Below are 18196 nucleotides of genomic sequence, written 5' to 3' on the forward strand. Positions count from 1 at the left end.
GATTGCTCGACCTGAACTCCCAAAGTGTGAGATACAGCAATGCAGAAGTAGTGACCCTGCTGAATGGGAAGTGAATGCAGATATACTCAACTATTATGCTGATCATATTCCATCACAAAACTTGGATGCAGGATTCTCCAAAAGGGGTCGACAGTTCGGTGACAAAAAGGGGTGTGTTCGAAAAAATTACTTTCAGAGATATCTAACAAATGGTGTAACGTGACTGGTTGATCTTTTCACCTTCAACTGGAAAAGTGTTTTGTTATGTGTGCAAAGATTACTATAATGACCAAAGTCCTACTCAATTTAAGACAGGATTTGATGATTGGAAGAATGCCACTGCCAGAATATCCTCCCATGAGCAATCAAAAGATCACTTATGTGCACTCTCTAACAGGTTGCAGCATCAGAAACATACTAGTATAGATGCTGAGCTGGAAAAAGTCAAGCAAGAAGCATATTGATACTGGTTTAAAGTTCTAAAAAGAATTGTAGCTGTTGTGAGATTTCTTTCGGAGAGAGGCTTAGCCTTTCGAGGTGACAATGAGGTTGTTGGTAGCCCAAACAATGGGAATTTCCTTGGGTGTTTAGAGCTATTGGCTGAATTCGATCCTTTTCTTCATGACCATGTTGAAAAATTCAAAAATCCTGGAAAAGGACACGTGTCTTACCTCTCTTCGACAGTATGTGAAGAATTTATAGGCCTGATGAAAGTGAAAGTTAAGGAACATATAATTACCGAAATCAAAGATTCAAAGTACTATGGTGTCAGCATTGATTCTACCCCGGATATTAGCCACACTGATCAACTTGCTGTAATACTCCGATATGTGCTCTCTGATGGAATGGTTGTGGAAAGATTTGTGCAGTTCATCCCAATTGAAAGACATGATGGCAGGTACCTCTTTGATATACTGACCAACATTTTTCAACAAAATGGAATAGATATTGTGTGGTGCAGATCACAATGTTATGACAATGTAAGCAACATGAGTGGGATATAGTCCAGTCTGCAATCAAGATTCAAAGAAGTCAATAACTTGGCAGAGTGGGTACCATGTGCAGCCCATAGCCTGAATTTGGTAGGCTCTGTTGCTGTGGAAACTTGCACAGCGGCTGTCAATTTTTTTGGTGTTGTACAGTGCATATACAATTTCTTTTCAGCTTCACCACAAAGATGGAGTATACTTACTGAAAGTCTCAAAATCCCCAAAAATGCTTATGCAGTTCACAGTATGTCAGAAACTAGATGGTCTGCAAGAAGTGATGCAGTGTCAGCCCTATTCTTGAACTACTCAGAGATTAGACAGAGTCTGATCAATGTTGCAGAATTTACCGGGCAACCTCCTTCAGCTGCTCATGAAGCTAAATCCCTTGTCAAGAAACTTGATGCATTTGAGACTGCACTAATTTGTACTATTTGGAATGATTTGCTTAAAAAAATTAACATAGTCAATAAAGCTATTCAAGAGCCTGGAATTGAATTGGGCACAGTTGTAAAGATGTATGACAGTCTTCTGGCATATTTTTCTGAAATCCGTGATAAATTTGAGAGTTTTGAAAAAACGGCAAGGGAATTCTCTAAAAGTGACTACAAAGAGGAGATGCAGGCTGAATGCAAACGTATGAGGAAACAGTTTTTTAATGAAGGAGCCAGGGATGACACGGTCTCAACCATGACTGCAAGTGACAGATTTCGAACACAGACATTTTATCCTATTGTAGACAAGCTCATTGTTCAGATGGGTAGACGCCAAGAAGCATATTCAGTGTTGTGTGACAGATTTGGTTTCCTGGTTGACAAATCACTGTCCCAGGATAAAGTGATCCTGAAAGCTTACCCAACATGGTGGGATGGCGGGAGAGATGGCGGGAGGTTTGAAACCAAAAATGGCGCGGCGCGAGATGACCGCCAGCCACTCTCAGCGTAAAAGAGTACACGCACCGCGTAAAGTGAGCATTCCAGGTCTGGCAGGGTACCTCGTAAACGTGGAAACACTTAAAAAAAAAAAAACGCACAAAGCGGGGTAATACTGTACAGTACAATTATTGTGACAAGAATTGGAAAATAGTGGCGTGCATTTTGACACTTGAACCATGAAAATCAAGCGATAAATTGAGTTTTTGAAGTAGGTGCTGATACTGTATGTTCATCATTGGAAGGTTAGAAAGAGTTCTTTGGATGACAAAATATTTGTCATCGGCCAGTCAAAATAGTACGTAATGAATTGACCCCGGCTACCAGTGTTCCTGGAGTGCGGTGGATTTCATCTGTATAGAGTTGGTGAGATATTAGAGGAGTTACTTAAGAAGGATGTAAGTTATAAAATATCTGTTCAGCCAGTCTTATTGAGAACTTGAGAAGAGGTTTTTTGAGTACAGTTATTGATACATGAGTCAAGGTACAGGTATTTACTGATCTAATTTGTGTACCATGATTATCAAAGAGCATGTATAAATTTTCCTTCATAATCTTTTTCTTCAGTATTGTTTATGTGTTGTAGAGAAACATATATAGCCCTGCTATTAATATTATAATTTTTTCTTTTTTTTAGGAAAATAACTTGACACCACCTCCACTGATGCCACATCCACCTGATGACCCACAAGAGAAGTGAGTTAATTTTCTTATACCACATAGATGAAGCTCAACTTTTGGCTTAATTTGAAACTAACTTTTGTTATAGGATTTTTTAAAATTCATTTTGTAATCCTCATACAGAATAAGAGTACCCAAGTAAGTTTGAAACTGTGACACATAACACATTGTGTTAATATTCTTAGTCGTGCTAATACCTAAGAGTGTCTCATTAAAATAAATGAAAATTAGTGAATCATAAGCTTGATAGAATTGTTATTGGATAAAATATCCAAGTTATATGTTTATTTAGGAGCAGGCTAAATTGTCCAGAAGGACAATGTGCTGCAGGCGCATGGTTGAATACAGACAGTTCCTGGGTTATGTAAGAGTTCCATTCCTATGGATGTTCTTAAGTAAAAAATGTACTAAAGTCGAAACACACATATAACCCTATATGCTTACCGTACTTACAGAACAATGCTTAAAATACATATATATACATCTAAAGTCACTTAATTTAAGACTAAAGAAGAAATGGAATGACAAAATACAGTAAATAAAAGTAAAAAAATCAGTCACTAGATAAAGGTAGTAGGCAGTTATCAAACAGGTGGTACACTCGGAACCATATTCTCTAGCCCACCTGGGTCGGTGCTGGAGGTTAGTACAGTGTCCTTTCTGGACGGGGGCCCACTCTAACTATCACGAGGCAACACACGCACGAACACACACAGTCATAGTACGGCTGTATAGATGACATTATGTATAAATATTGTATAATCATTTTATACTCTGCATTATCTTCATTATATATGAACACAAAGAAAAATTACCATAGGTTGTAGTTACGAAAGTATGAATGGAAATAAACACTTCAAACCACCCAGTGAGTCCACACAACGTTAACAGCGCTTGTGTGTGTGTGTGCCAAACCACGATGCTTCCACCACACCCCATCATTCGCGTAACTATATGAAAAATCGTGTTTAATTTATTTACATATTTCAAAAACCTTAAATTACATGTGGATCAGTCACTCCTCATTTGACACACTTATAGTGTAATACTTTGACCATCCCACCTGGGCACATGGAGGCCCACGGTAACTCTCACGGGGCAACATACGCACGAACACACAAGTTATGATATGAACCCTTCCAGGCTTCACTATCATTATCATGTTATGTTCATCGTGCTCTGTATCTTGGTAACTAGTCATAGTATCAATACATGACAGTGTTATTAGTATAATATTGTAACTTGTACCCTACAGTTATTGTTGTAAATCATGGACAGGAAGGATACATAAATTGTAATATCAAGTGTATGGTTCGCTCAAAGCCACCCCAAGTCAGACAACGCGTCACACAAAGTTACACTCTGTGTGTGTGTGTGTGTGTCATTAAGCTTCATCTTTAGTAGGTAAGATGTTTCATAAGAGGTTTCTCCCCTGTGCTGTACTGTATATGAAGGGTACAGGTATTAATAGGCACTGATTATTACAGTACTGTATCTGTACTAATTAATGAAAAGCAAATAAACAATATTTACTTCGATGATTTCCTTCGCACAATAATGGCTTGGTCCAGGTAATTCAAGGTTTTTCTCGGGTGGTGGGGGTCCAGCGGAAGCCATTGTGAGGGGAATAGCGGGCACAAGAGAGAATTGTATACGCGGACTGAGAACAATGAGACTGGCCCGGCTAGGTCAGCAACTTCTACCCTCTGGTGGCAGGGCACGTCATGTTACATTAGACCAATCACAGCTAGTGGTGGAGGGAATGCGTGGGTGGTAAGGATGCGTGGCCCAATCACAGTCCGATATGTCATATGACGTCAGCGATAACGTAAGAGCGGCCTAATGTGCACCCCTCACCGCGTCGCTTCCCGCGTATGGTCAAGAATGGACCGCGTTAGTAAAAAATGGCGCAGCGCACCTGGACCTCGCCGCGTAATTAAAACATTCATTCTGGCAAGGCACCGCGTAAATGACCATACGTGTAAACAAAAACCGCGTAAATCCAGACTATACTGTATGGTATACTTGGTGGAATAATGCATACCCGGTAAGTTGCTGAGTCCATGTTGTCATAAAATGGGATTTCCAGGATCGGTGTACAGTAATACCCCGCTTTACGCGGTTCTCATTTACGCTTTTCTACATTTATGCGGTGCCCTGCCAGAACCGGAATTCCCACTTTACGCGGTGCATCTACTCATATACGAGGGTGAAGTATAATATTTTTTATTTAGCTCATAAAATTCATACAAATTACCCGGCCAGAATATAATTTACATTGCTGGAATTCTTACAATATGATGATCATTTTGAATATAAACATCATAGATTTTGCATTAGACATACAAATTTTAGATCTAATGAAAGAATTTTGTTTACTCAGAGCAAATATGTTATCTTTTGTGCAAAATATATGACGTATATTCAAAATATTCCTGGTCTTGCAAGGAATCCAGCATTGTCAATTATATTATCCTAACTTTAGTTTGAGGTATTATTTGTAACTATACCTTAAAATCTGGTGTTTTCACCCAAACATTTTTCAGAGAGGGACGAGCCAGTGAGCATGGGAAGGGAGGGGGGGGGAGTTGAGTCCATTATTTGAATGGACATTAACCTGGCGACTGTATTTCTCTTAAATATTAATTGTGTGTGCATACCATCATAAAATTAAGATGTTATTTTTACTAGAACATAGGTATTGTGTCGGAAAAAGTGGAGTTTGGGAGTCGGCCCAGTCTCTATTTCAATTAATCCCATATGTTCTGTTATTCCATTTACCTGTACGCGTTTCTCGTTTTACGCGGACCTCTGCGGGTTCAATTGACCGTGTAAATCGGGGTATTACTGTACTGTACTGTAACTTGTGAACATAAATATACTGTACAGTATATGATACAGTACAGTACTGTATATGGGTATTTGTGTGCATTTATGACTGTCATGATATTAAACTTCATACAACCTTCTTAATGTTAAATTTTATCCATTCTGAACCTTGAGACTGAAGTCTTTGAATAGTGTTGGGGATGTTTTCTGCTTTATATGACCTTCATGTTTTCAGGAATAATTTAATTAAGTTTGTCTTGACCAGACCAAGTATCATCTGGTACAAGTGAAGTCGTCCATGTTGGAGAGTAGTGCGGTAGGTATCATCTTATTTTACTTGTGAATATCTTATTTTGATACGTGAGATTTAGTTTATCTTGTCTTACAGGAGAATAGAAAGAGAAGCTGAAAATGAAGATATACCCAAAAAGGATGAAGAAATGAGAGATGGAAGAGATCAGATTGTTCCTCCCCCAGGACTACCACAAAAAAGTATGTGTTTATGATCTGTGGATCAATTGACTGTTGAGATTATTCCACCTGAATACCTCTGCTAAGCCTGTCTTGCATAGAGGGTATCTCGGTTATTGAAGCAGGGACACTCTCCTGTTGAATCAGTGTAAATGTTGCATAAACGGCTACTCACCCAATCAAACCAGGCTTATGAAGCAAGCTTTAACCAGGCTTATGAAGCAAGCTTTAACCTTGGTTCAGTAGTTACTATGAGTCAGTGAGCCAACAGGTATACTGGGATTAACCCTCAACTATTGTAGTTCACTTGACTTAGCTCTTTGAGCATAAACTGAGGCCATGGTCAATCTTTACATATTACTTGCTTCTGTTCCACTGTCAGTATATTTCTTTTATTTTTCTGTTCTTGTTTAATTTCCAAAAATTGATTTTGTGGCCCACATTTTTTGGTGAGTGATTGATGACACCCCATAATGCTGAACACCCCATGGTAGAGTTCATCTTTGTTGTGGGTCACAGTATTTTACTAGCAGGATGTGTTTCTCAAGTGATAAATGCATTTGCTACTATGGCAGTTCCTTGCTGACTCACATTCTGAGTATTTTGAGGTATTCAGAGATATGGTGGTTATTTATATGGTCCATGAAGATATTCAATCAATAGTGGGATTGTCAATGATTATTACATCTCCCAAAAACCCTTAGCTTCACTATATTGCTACAATGCTCTAGCCTTCCTGTACACCCTCACTACAGAACCCAACTTTCTTGGTAACATTTTCTCTCCTGCATTTAGATGGATAATATGAGGCAATAAGTATCTTTTCACAGTTTTATATACAATTTGTATGTGTGAATAGTTTGATCCCTGATTTTCTTGTAAAAAAGTAAGGGTTTTTCATATACCTCTTGTGTAATTTGACCCTAACTTTTGAAAGACAACATGTATAATACTAGACATATTTTGTTGCAAGAAACCAGATTCTTACCCAACGCATCTTGGCCGTGACCATCCACCACAACCGCTAATGATGTGAATACAGTAGAACGTGGATATAACACAGGACATGTTCCAAGAGAGGTTCGCTTTAAACCGAATTTGCACTAAATCAAAGTGTTGTTTCAATGGAATAATTTAGTTTGGTACTTGAGAGAAACACAAAATACTAAAAAGACTGAGAGTCTACCCAGATGCACCTCAGCCCATCTCCTAGAATAAACAAAACATTGTTTTTTGTAGTACAGTATTATGTTAAAAAAACACTCATAATTCAACACAGTTAAAATTATGGGACGTGAAATTGTCTGTTTACTAGCAAGCAGCTGATGGGGTAGGGGTAGGGCGGGGGGTTAGGGAGGTGAGGTGATATGTTTGACAGTTGATGCCAAGGTCTAGTGCTTATTTATTTATCAGTCCTTAAGAGTAACTTTAAGTTTTCTCTTATAAAATGTCACTGAACTGACATGGGAGAATATAATTAACATTGCTGGAATTATTATAAGATACTGATTGGTTTGAATATAAACATGCTATAGCTCGCATTAGACATACAAATTTTGAGTTTTAATTAATAATTTTATTGCAAAGGGCTAAAATTTTTACCTCTTGTGCAAAATATATGACATTAATAGTCAAATTATTCGCTGTCTTACAAGGATTCCAGCTATGCAAATTATATTCTCCTAACTTTAGTCTGTGATATTATATAAGATAAAAACTGTAAGCCTATAACCACCAAACCCAGGCTGGGAAGATGGGGGTGGGGGGGGTAACAGTGACACTTTTGACAGTTGGGGCTGAAGGTCTAGTGAAGTATTTATTTGTTTATTCATGTCCTTTAGATTTAGTTTTTGTTTTTCTCTTATAAAATGTCACAGAAGTGACCGGGGAGAATATAATTTACATTGCTGGAATTCTTATAAGATAGTGATTAATTTGAGTATAATCTTGCTATAATTTGCACTAGACAAAAATTTTAGTAATCAATTAGTACAATATTTTGAGTAATGTACATGTACAGTACAGCTTTGCCCTTAGGACAGTGTAGCGTGCCTAGAGAAACATTTGGGGCAAAATTTAAAATATGGTGCGGCAGATTGACTCGCGCAAAATAGGAAAGGTTCGCTTCATGTCAAAGCATTGCCCTTAATTGTGGGTGTCGCTTTAAGTCAATAATCGTAAATTTAATTGCTTTAAATCGACGTTCTACTGTATAACGATTTTTTTATATCGCGGTTACCAAAATTTTTGACATTTTCCTCTATATAACGATAATTTTTTTATTTCATGAGGGAAATCAGGCAGGAAATATTTCAAATGTTCTGCCATGACAAACAAATGGGTTATTTTCTCACCAGAGGCTCCACCGTGGCTGCTCACTCACACATTCATTCTCGCTCGCTCAGTCTTTCTGAGTGAGTGACGAGAAAGCAGTCGACTGCTGCAGATTACGACTTCTAAAGCGAGTGTAAATGGGTTGATAGTGACGTGAAAATTGAAGATAATGGAAAGCTTAATGGAAAAGATTTAATACTGTAACTTATATTTTTGGTGTTCGTTTATGTAGGTGTGGGATTGTCAAGTGAGGGTGGCAGTGTGGCGTCTGGTGTTCCTTGATATTGATATTGAAATAGCCTGTTGTTCCCGAGTCTAGTGCTCTTTGGTGCTTTAATTCGTAAGAAAATGAACGTGTTAAGTTAAGTTTAGTCACTTTTTTGGGCCCCCCGAACCTAACCCTATTTTCCCCATTGATTACATGTACGTAATTATATATCACGATTTAGTATACAGGCATCCCCCGGGTTACGGAAATTTGCTCCTACAGATTTTGTAAATTATGACCAGTAAATTCGGGATATATAGACAAATTCGCCCTTATGGAAATTGGGTAAATTTTTAAGTTATTTTTTTTTCAATACTATTAGAAAAAAAATTCACAGAAATTATAAAACATATTTTGAGTGGATTTCTTGGTGGTTGCTACAATACTGTACAGTACAGGGCGAGGCAGTAGTGCCCCTCCGTCTCCTTCTCAGTAACTCCTGATTGCACCACCTCCCCTAACTCAGCACTCAACATTGTTTGTGATAAGTTAAATTCAAGTGTTTTGTGTATTTATTATCATATTATATCATAAAATAATCAATTATTCTCATTCATAAATGTGCTTGTATTACGTCTTGTTGCCGAAAATATTTCCTTGGGAATTCATCTCAAATTATATAATGGAAGTCAATGGAAAAATTCGTTTCGTGTTACGGACAAATTTTCAAGGACAGAAACCTTCTGTGACCCGGGGGATGCCTGTATAGTGAACATCGTTGAACCCTATCTCGCGATATATCCTGACCCTACTGTATCTCCGTTAGCCGGAATCCCTCAAACCTGAAACTCTCCGATAGCCAGAAGTGAAATTTTCTCGGAAAATCGTTATCAAAGCTGGAATTTCCGGAAAATTCCTGCTTTGGGAAAGATTTTCCGAGGGCCACATTTTCCGAAAAATTCTGAGAAAAATTTTCCGATACCCGGAAATTTCCATGGATGGGGGAGTTTTTCCGGCTTTGAGAGAGTCGTCTCGTTAGCCGGAAATCTCTCATTCCCGGAAGTGCTCTGCACCAATTGCTGTAGCTAATGAGGATATCACTGTATTGTATATTGAAGTCCAATTTATCGAGGTTTTACTATACTCTTTAGTTTCTAAATATTTAAAGATTAGCAAATCTCCAAAAATTCTGAATGAACTTCCACAATAAACTGGACTATTACCGAGGTAAGTATATCTGGAGTTGCGTGGGTACCTAGAGGGTGAAGCTCAGGGTGGCTAGATACTGCCTCACAACAGACTGCCAACCTTTTTTTCCCCCTTTCCTTTTTTTGGATGGTTGTGCAGGGTTGTTATTGGTTTGGCTTTGATTAACCGATCATCTCTGGCCGACCCAAAGGTCCCAGCCAAACGGCCCAAGGGACTCGTCCAAAGGTCCCAGCCAAAGGACTCAAGGTACTCATCCAAAGGTCCCAGCCAAAGGGCTCAAGGTACTCACCCTAAGGTCCCAGCCAAAGGGCTCAAGGTACTCACCCAAAGGTCCCAGCCAAAGGGCTCAAGGTACTCACCCAAAGGTCCCAGCCAAAGGGCTCAAGGTACTCACCCAAAGGTCCCAGCCAAAGGGCTAAAGGGACACACCCAAAGGGCTCAAGGGACACACCCAAAGGGCTCAAGGGACACACCCAAAGGGCTCAAGGGACACACCCAAAGGGCTCAAGGGACTCACCCAAAGGGCTCAAGGGACACACCCCTCTCAAGGGCACACCCAAAGGGCTCAACACACCCAAGGGAAGGGACACACCCAAAGGCTCAAGGGACACACCCAAGGGCTCAAGGGACACACCCAAAGGGCTCAAGGGACACACCCAAAGGCTCAAGGGACACAACCTCAGGGACACACCCAAGGGCTCAAGGACACACAAGGGCTCAAGGGACACACCCAAAGGGCTCAAGGACACACCCAAAGGGCTCCAAGGACACACCAAAGGGCTCAAGGGACACACCCAAAGGGCTCAAGGGACACACCCAAAGGGCTCAAGGGACACACCCTCAAGGGAGGGCTCATGGGACACACCCAAAAGGACACACCCAAAGGGCTCATGGACACACCCAAAGGGCTCAAGGACACACCCCAAGGGCTCAAGGGACACACCAAAGGGCTCAAGGGACACACCCAAAGGGCTCAAGGGACACACCCAAAGGGCTCAAGGGACACACCCAAAGGGACACACCCAAAGGGCTCAAGGACACACCAAAGGGCTCAAGGGACACACCCAAAGGGCCCACAAAAGGGCTCAAGGGACACACCCAAAGGGCTCAAGGGACACACCCAAAGGGCTCAAGGACACACCAAGGGCTCAAGGGACACACCCTAAGGGCTCAGGGACACACCTAAGGGCTCAAGGGACACACCCAAAGGGCTCAAGGGACACCACTCAAGGGACACACCCAACACACCCAAAGGGCTCAAGGGACACACCCAAAGGGCTCAGGGACACACCCAAAGGGCTCAAGGGACACACCAGGGCTCAAGGGGGCTCAAGGGACACACCCAGGGGCTCAAGGGACACACCCTCAAGGGCTCAAGGGACACACTCAAGGGACAACACCCAAAGGGCTCAAGGGACACACCCAAAGTGCTCAAGGGACACACCCAAAGGGCTCAAGGGACACACCCTAAGGGCTCAAGGGACACACCCTAAGGGCTCAAGGGACACACCCTAAGGGCTCAAGGGACACACCGAAAGTGCTCAAGGGACACACCCAAAGGGCTCAAGGGACACACCCAAAGGGCTCAAGGGACTCTTAATAACATATCTCCAGTTACATTGAGATGGTTAGTGGTGGGCACATCCTCCTTTTATCATTAACCCTTGAACTTCCTCTTCCCGTAAGTTAGTGTTAAAGTCTCTGGGGACCAAATGAAAATTGATGCCTGAAAATATATTGTGTTTGATCCTAACAAAATAGTGGGTTGTATGCTAGCTAATGTGATGCCACATGCTCATTAAGGCCTCCCCTCTCTAGTGTCTATGAGGAAATCATTGCCTTTATTATTCCTTTCAGGGCAACAGTTATTGACCAATTTTAAGACCGGTTCCTACCGCTAATGTCAGGTCTCGTGGATCGTGTTGAAAGGCTCTGTGTTATGCCATTCCTCATGCTGACTGATTCCAGACCATGTCATTAAATGGGATTTTAGGATCAATCCTTAAATTTTTATCTTTTAAAGTTATATGAATTTCTTTTTATTGAATAATAAATCATTAAAAAGGTAATTTTATGAAGTACAAAGTTTTTCTTCACATAGCCACTATACTGTACTATAATATGTATTAAGATGCATTATTATTTTGCTTTATTAACAGGAAATGAAAGACAAGAAGCTGTAGTGGCAGCCATGAAACATGCCTGGAAAGGTTACAAGACCTATGCTTGGGGTCATGATCACCTCAAACCAATGTCAAGAACGCGAAACGATTGGTTAAGGCTCGGTCTCACGCTCATAGATGCTCTTGATACCCTGTGGATCATGGACCTTAAGGAAGGTGAATATCAAATTCAAAAGCAGTTTCAAAACTTATGGTCCACTTATTTATCAGAGGATCAGTAGATTGAGGTTATTATTTGATTATGAATTACAGTATATTCTTTTGGAGGTTCATAGTACAATCTGTATGCTGGAGAATAGATTTTATTGGTGTAGAGATTCTTAATATTGGCACTTACAGGACACTGGTGAATGTAAACACCCCAAAAAAAATCATCTTCTCTATGTCTCATTTCCAATACACATTTTGGGGGGAAATTTTTTGGCCTGTGAAATTGTCATCAATGACCTGTGAGGTCTACCAATACTAAACACAGAGCTTACCTTTATCAGGCAGCTTTTAAAGTTAGAGGCCAGACACTTCATCCATACAGCCAATGTTGTTGCTGCCAGCACTCACATAACCTAATGGATCTGGGTTATGAGCCACTGAATCCATGGGTGCCTTAGTTGGCCACCTGAGTTATCCAGCTCAAAACTCAGACTGATTCATGTATCTTGACCTACCACAAGCCACAGAGGATTTATGTCTCAACTCCCCTCAGTTGGTGTATTATAGAATAAGCCATCAATAAACTGCTATTGGCTTGTGACCTTGAAGAGCTTCATGTGTTAAACCTGGTGACTGTGTACTATTGGTTGTTGCTTCTTTTGTATGTGCTTTTTTAATAATCTCTTTTAAGCTTAAATGTATGTAAGCCTGAGTCACTCATTTTTTTATTTCCAGTTGACTTTGAAAATTGGAAATCCTTACAGCCAGCTTATTTTAGCTGATTAAAGTCGTAAGAAAAAGTTAGTTTGAAACTCGTTGCTTAATCTGTTACCGAAGTGAAAAGTCCACCAGTTCTGGCTGTGCTGTGGAATTATCTCATCCTTTTCAAATAGTTTTCAGTCTTTCATTGCCCCTTTGCATTGGTTCTCACACCAGTAATGGAAATTGCATCATAAAAAAAGAAACTTGAAAATGAAGACTGGGAGTTTCATGGAATTTGAACACAAGTACTTTTTTGTTGAGGATAACTCAGAGAAAATGATATACCAGGGTCTCTACTGGTCTGGAAAACCTGGAATTATATTTGGGGCTGGAAAGGCCAGGGAATTTTACAAATAAATCTGGAGTTTTATGTGAATTCAGTTCAACTTCAAAATATTGTTATTTTGACAGCAATCTTACTATAAATTATAAATTAATTATGTACTATATAATCGATAATTATATAAACATTTAGGAACAAATTGCAGAAAATACTCCACCCCAATAACTGAATTGTTTGGATGCTAGTAAAGCTCATGGACTGGAGGGAATACCCCCTCGTGTTCTGAGGGAGTGTGCTGAAGCTCTGGCCCCTGTGCTTGCTCGCCTCTTTCTCCTTTGCCCCAAACCCAAACTTTTCCTTCTTCTTGGAAGCATGCCTTGGTTCAGCCCATCCCGAAGAAGGGTGACCATTCTAATCCCTCTAACTATTGTCCCATTGCCCTAACTTCATCCTTCTCTAAGATATTCAAAACTATCTTGAACTCCTATTTTCTCCCATCACTTTGAATGCCATTATATTTTGTCGGATCACCAGTATGGCTTTCGCCAGGCGAGATCTACTGGTGATCTGCTCTCCTACTGCACCCATCTTTGGTCATCCTCTCTTAGGGATTGTGGGGAAACATTCGTCGTGGCCCTTGGCTTCTCCAAAGCATTTGACAGGGTATGGCACAAGTCTTTGCTTTCTAAACTTCCAATCCATGGCAGTTGTTGTCGAGGGATCGATCTCACTCTTTCCCTACCAATAGTGATGTTCCACAGGGTTACTTCAAACTAAAACTAATTCTATCCATTCTTGTGCTGATGATTCTGCTCCTCACATTTTTCCCTTGCCCCTAATTCTCAAACTGGATGTTTCTAGAGCTGATATCATTTCACCTATCAGTGCAGATCTGTGCAGCATCTTCGAATTGGGAGGTAGAAACTTGGTTACATTCAATTGTAATTAAGCACAGTATTTTTCAATTAAACTTTACAACTTAGATGATCTCCCACCAATCACGTTTGAGGACACAATAATTCTGCCAAATTCTAAAATAGATATGCTAGGCCTCACCAGGTACACTAATATGTCATGGAAGCCACACATCCACAACTTTGCTAAAGCTGCCTCCTGAAAGTTAGGAATGCTGTACAGATGCCATAGTTACTTCACTCCTGAGCAGTTGCTTCAAGTATATAAGGGATTCAATCGTCCTAACTTGGAGTACTGCTCTCATATCTGGGGTGGCTCTTCTTCTGTCCAATGTTGCTTCATTCTCTCTCTTTTACAGGTACTGTAATGTGCAATATCTGGTGGATTTGGCATCTTGTGTACTGCTGGCAAGGCCGTGGGCTCAATCACACGTCTTGCCCGCGGTGCCCACCGTTTCTCTGTGGATGTCGGTCACACTAGAATAACCTGTTATAGTACATTCTTCTTTTCTCACACAGCCAAACTGTGGAATGCTCTGCCTTCTGTGTTTCCATATTCATACAATTTGTCTCACTTCAAAAAGCTGGTTTTCTGGCATCTTCGTGGTGTAGATTAATATATTGTAATATTTTTCTCTTTTTTTTTGTAATTTCTTTTTACTCTTATTTTTTGCCCCCCAGGCCCCCTTGTGAGTCGATGACCTGTGCCTGGGTGGGCTATTCCCCGTAAAAAGAAAAAAAAAGCTAACAGCTTTGTTTACATTGCATGAATGCTGCCTACAGCTGATGCTGTGCTCATGCTGTCTTTCATTTCTGGCAATATCCACACCTCCAAGCTTCTGTTCTCTTCCAAATTCCAGACTTTCTGTGAAAACTGTACACTTCTTTACTGTGCACAATTTCCATAACAAAATTAAGAATTCAGGCTAATATTTTTTTATCTAATCTGCCACAGGCAGGAGGTCCACATTATTTGTACAATCACTATTTTGTATGTATAGTTAGTTATATCTATATTGTAGCAGTTTTAACTCCTTTTTTTTTATTCATAGGACACACTGTATTCGGTTACAGTTTACAGGGGGTCCCCGGGTTATGAATGGGTTCCGTTCCTGAGGATTTCTGTAAGTCAGATTTGTACGTAAGTGAGAACACAAGCTATGTGTATACCGTACTTACAGAACAATGTTTAAAATCCCACTCTGTCATAGCCTAAGTCCTTATATACTGTACATCTAAAATTACTTGATTTAAGACAAAAGAAGAAATAGAATGACAAAATACAGAAAATGAAAGTAAAAAATAAATCATCAGGTAAATTAAATTCTGTAAATTTCAAGTTTAACCCCGTTCATATCGGCGGGCATTCGTAACTCTAACGTTCGTAAGTCGGGCACCTCCTGTACAGTACTACATTTACAAAGTAAATCCTTATTATGGGAGAAGGGTTGTTCATTAAATCTGGGCATTTACTATGCTGCTTACATACAGTACACTAACTCTGTTTACAACTGATCTTTTTTACGGCAGAGCTGTCGAGTATTTTACTTGCCCTCAAGATTATTTTTACCCAACTTAATAGTGATTTTAAAAATTTGAGCAGTTCTTATAGTGTTCTTCAGGCCTTAGCTAATGTCTCATCGCCACATCCATTAGTTACAGATATTTTACAGTGGCTATTTCTCGTCCAACCTCTGAGCCGGAAAGTTGGTTTTTATTGGGTTCCTGCCCATGTGAGGGAGAAGGGGAATGAATGTGCTGATGCTGTGGCAACAGCAGGTGCTTCTCGCTCTGTGCCTCTGATATGAAACCAGTAATAAGAGCTGCCATCCATTTGAGTTGGCAACGCAGATGGGATGCTGTCGGAGCAAACAAGCTCTGCAACATCCACCCTGCATTGGGTGCCTGGGAATATTAGGGACTGTTGGGTCGCTGGCAGACTGCTTTGGCCCGCCTCCACATTGGCCATACACACACGCGGCTGACTCATGTTTATTTTAATGGAAAGGGCACCCTGCCCATTGTGATAAAATTTGAAATACAGTACAAGTGTCGATTTTTATATGATGAGGTTAGGGACTTCAAAGAGACATTGTAAAGTGGTGAAGCGTAAACGGAGAAATGGTTTCTGTTCTTGAGACCCTGAAGAGCCAGAGTTAGCACTTAGACAGGTTATTTTAACTCGTAATTTGGGTAGACATAGTGGGGTATGCTAACACCAATCTAATTGGTTCTAGAACCTCATTCGTTATAGGGGTAATCTGTTCTAGGCACCCAAATACAACCACTTAACAATGAAAAATATAATATGAAATTGTAAAATTTAAAAAAAAGTGCATAAATGTGCATTTAAACTCCTGAAATAAAGAGTATCATTAATACTTGTAATAAAAAATAATAAATTAGTACAAAAAATAATAGGGGGTATGTAGTTCTTTTATTTTTTATACTCCTTCAGGCAGAATATGCAAAACAAATAAGGAAAATAATTAGTATAAGGTCAAACATTTCTTTGTGGGAGCTGTGAACTATGTTATAGTTATTTTGCAACACATAATTTAGGGCAGGTATATGTAATTTTATGACTATTATTATTATTATTATTATTATTATTATTATTATTATTATTATTTTATTATTATTATTATTATTATTATTATTATTATTATTATTATTATTATTATTATTATTATTACAGTATTACCCCGCTTTACACGTTTTTTTTTTACGCGTTTCCACGTTTACGCGGTACCCTGCCAGACCAGGAATGCTCACTTTACGCAGTGCGTGTACTCTTTTACGCGGAGAGCGGCGCAGGCAGGGTGCGCACAAGGTCGCCCAGTCATTAAAACATTACCGAGTTCTTCACCCGCCACCCACCACAGCCGGCCCAAGTCAGTGATAGTGAGGATATGGACTTATATGGACTTTGAGGGGTTTGACAAAGAGGCCCTGCAAGCCTCTGTGGATAGTGATACAATTGATACAAGTGGTACAGGTGAGGCCAATAATCTGCCCTCTGCCTCGGAACCAACCCCCCCCCCCCTTCCCTGTGTGCCCAACCATCTTTTCTACTAATGTAAGTGTTAAAAAACCTAATATTATTGATATTTCTCTTAATTATTAATTGTGTGTGCATACCATCATAACATTAAGATGTTATGTTTACTACTACGTAGGTATTGTGTCTGAAAAAGTGGAGTTTGGGGGTCTGCCCTGTCTCTAGTTCAATTAATCCCATATGTTCTGTTGTTCCACTTACGCGTTTCCCGTTTTACGCGGGCCTCCGCGGGTTCAATTGACTGCGTAAATCGGGGTATTACTGTACAGGTACTATAATTATTTTGTCATTTTAAGTGCAGAATGAGAATTATTGTTTATCTATTTTCGTTTTAACACAATTACACTGTACAGTAGAACGTGGATATAACACAGGACATGTTCCAAGAGAGGTTCGCTTTAAACTGAATTTGCACTAAATCAAAGAGTTGTTTCAATGGAATAATTTAGTTTGGTACTTGAGAGAAACACAAAATACTAAAAGGACTGAGAGTCTACCCAGATGCACCTCAGCCCATCTCCTAGAATAAACAAAACATTGTTTTTTGTAGTACAGTATTATGTTAAAAAAACACTCATAATTCAACACATTTAACATTATGGGACATGAAATTGTCTGTTTACTAGCAAGCAGCTGATGGGGTAGGGGTAGGGCGGGGGGTTAGGGAGGTGAGGTGATATGTTTGACAGTTGATGCCAAGGTCTAGTGCTTATTTATTTATCAGTCCTTAAGAGTAACTTTAAGTTTTTCTCTTATAAAATGTCACTAAACTGACATGGGAGAACATAATTAACATTGCTAGAATTCTTATAAGATATGATAAATTTGAATATAAACATGCTATAGCTCGCATTAGACATACAAATTTTAGTTTATAGATCCCTCGGTTAACGACCGCCTCGGTTAACGAAATTTCGGTTAATGAATTACCTTCCATAAGATTCTTCACTTCGGTTAACGAGAAAACCCTCGGTTAACGAATTCCTTTCGAATTTTTCTCAACATGTTTTCGCCTGCATTTGGCTGCCAACCAGCTGTAGTATTAGTCTGCCATTACAATAATCGGTTTTAGGGCTTAAATTCCTTACTATTTTAGTAAATATCAAGAAGGTTGTACCTGTACTATTCAATAATTTTTAAAGTTTTATATTAAATTTTTTAGTCATTTTAACAATTATTAAACATTATTGAAG

General features: G+C 39.7%; 1 protein-coding gene across 1 annotated transcript in view; it reads left to right on the top strand.

Annotated features, from left to right (window-relative positions):
• LOC121860164 (endoplasmic reticulum mannosyl-oligosaccharide 1,2-alpha-mannosidase-like) overlaps positions 1-18196 on the top strand; it is a gene marked incomplete in the record, with an annotated part of 67180 nt that overhangs the window by 9754 nt on the left and 39230 nt on the right. Inside the window, 3 exon segments of the mRNA XM_042357221.1 lie at positions 2556-2614; positions 5817-5920; positions 11810-11989. Coding sequence (XP_042213155.1) covers positions 2556-2614; positions 5817-5920; positions 11810-11989 — 343 coding nt within the window.

This window comes from Homarus americanus, unplaced genomic scaffold, assembly GCF_018991925.1.
Source record: "Homarus americanus isolate GMGI-L3 unplaced genomic scaffold, GMGI_Hamer_2.0 scaffold5831, whole genome shotgun sequence".
In the NCBI taxonomy this organism is placed as follows: Eukaryota; Metazoa; Arthropoda; class Malacostraca; order Decapoda; family Nephropidae; genus Homarus; species Homarus americanus.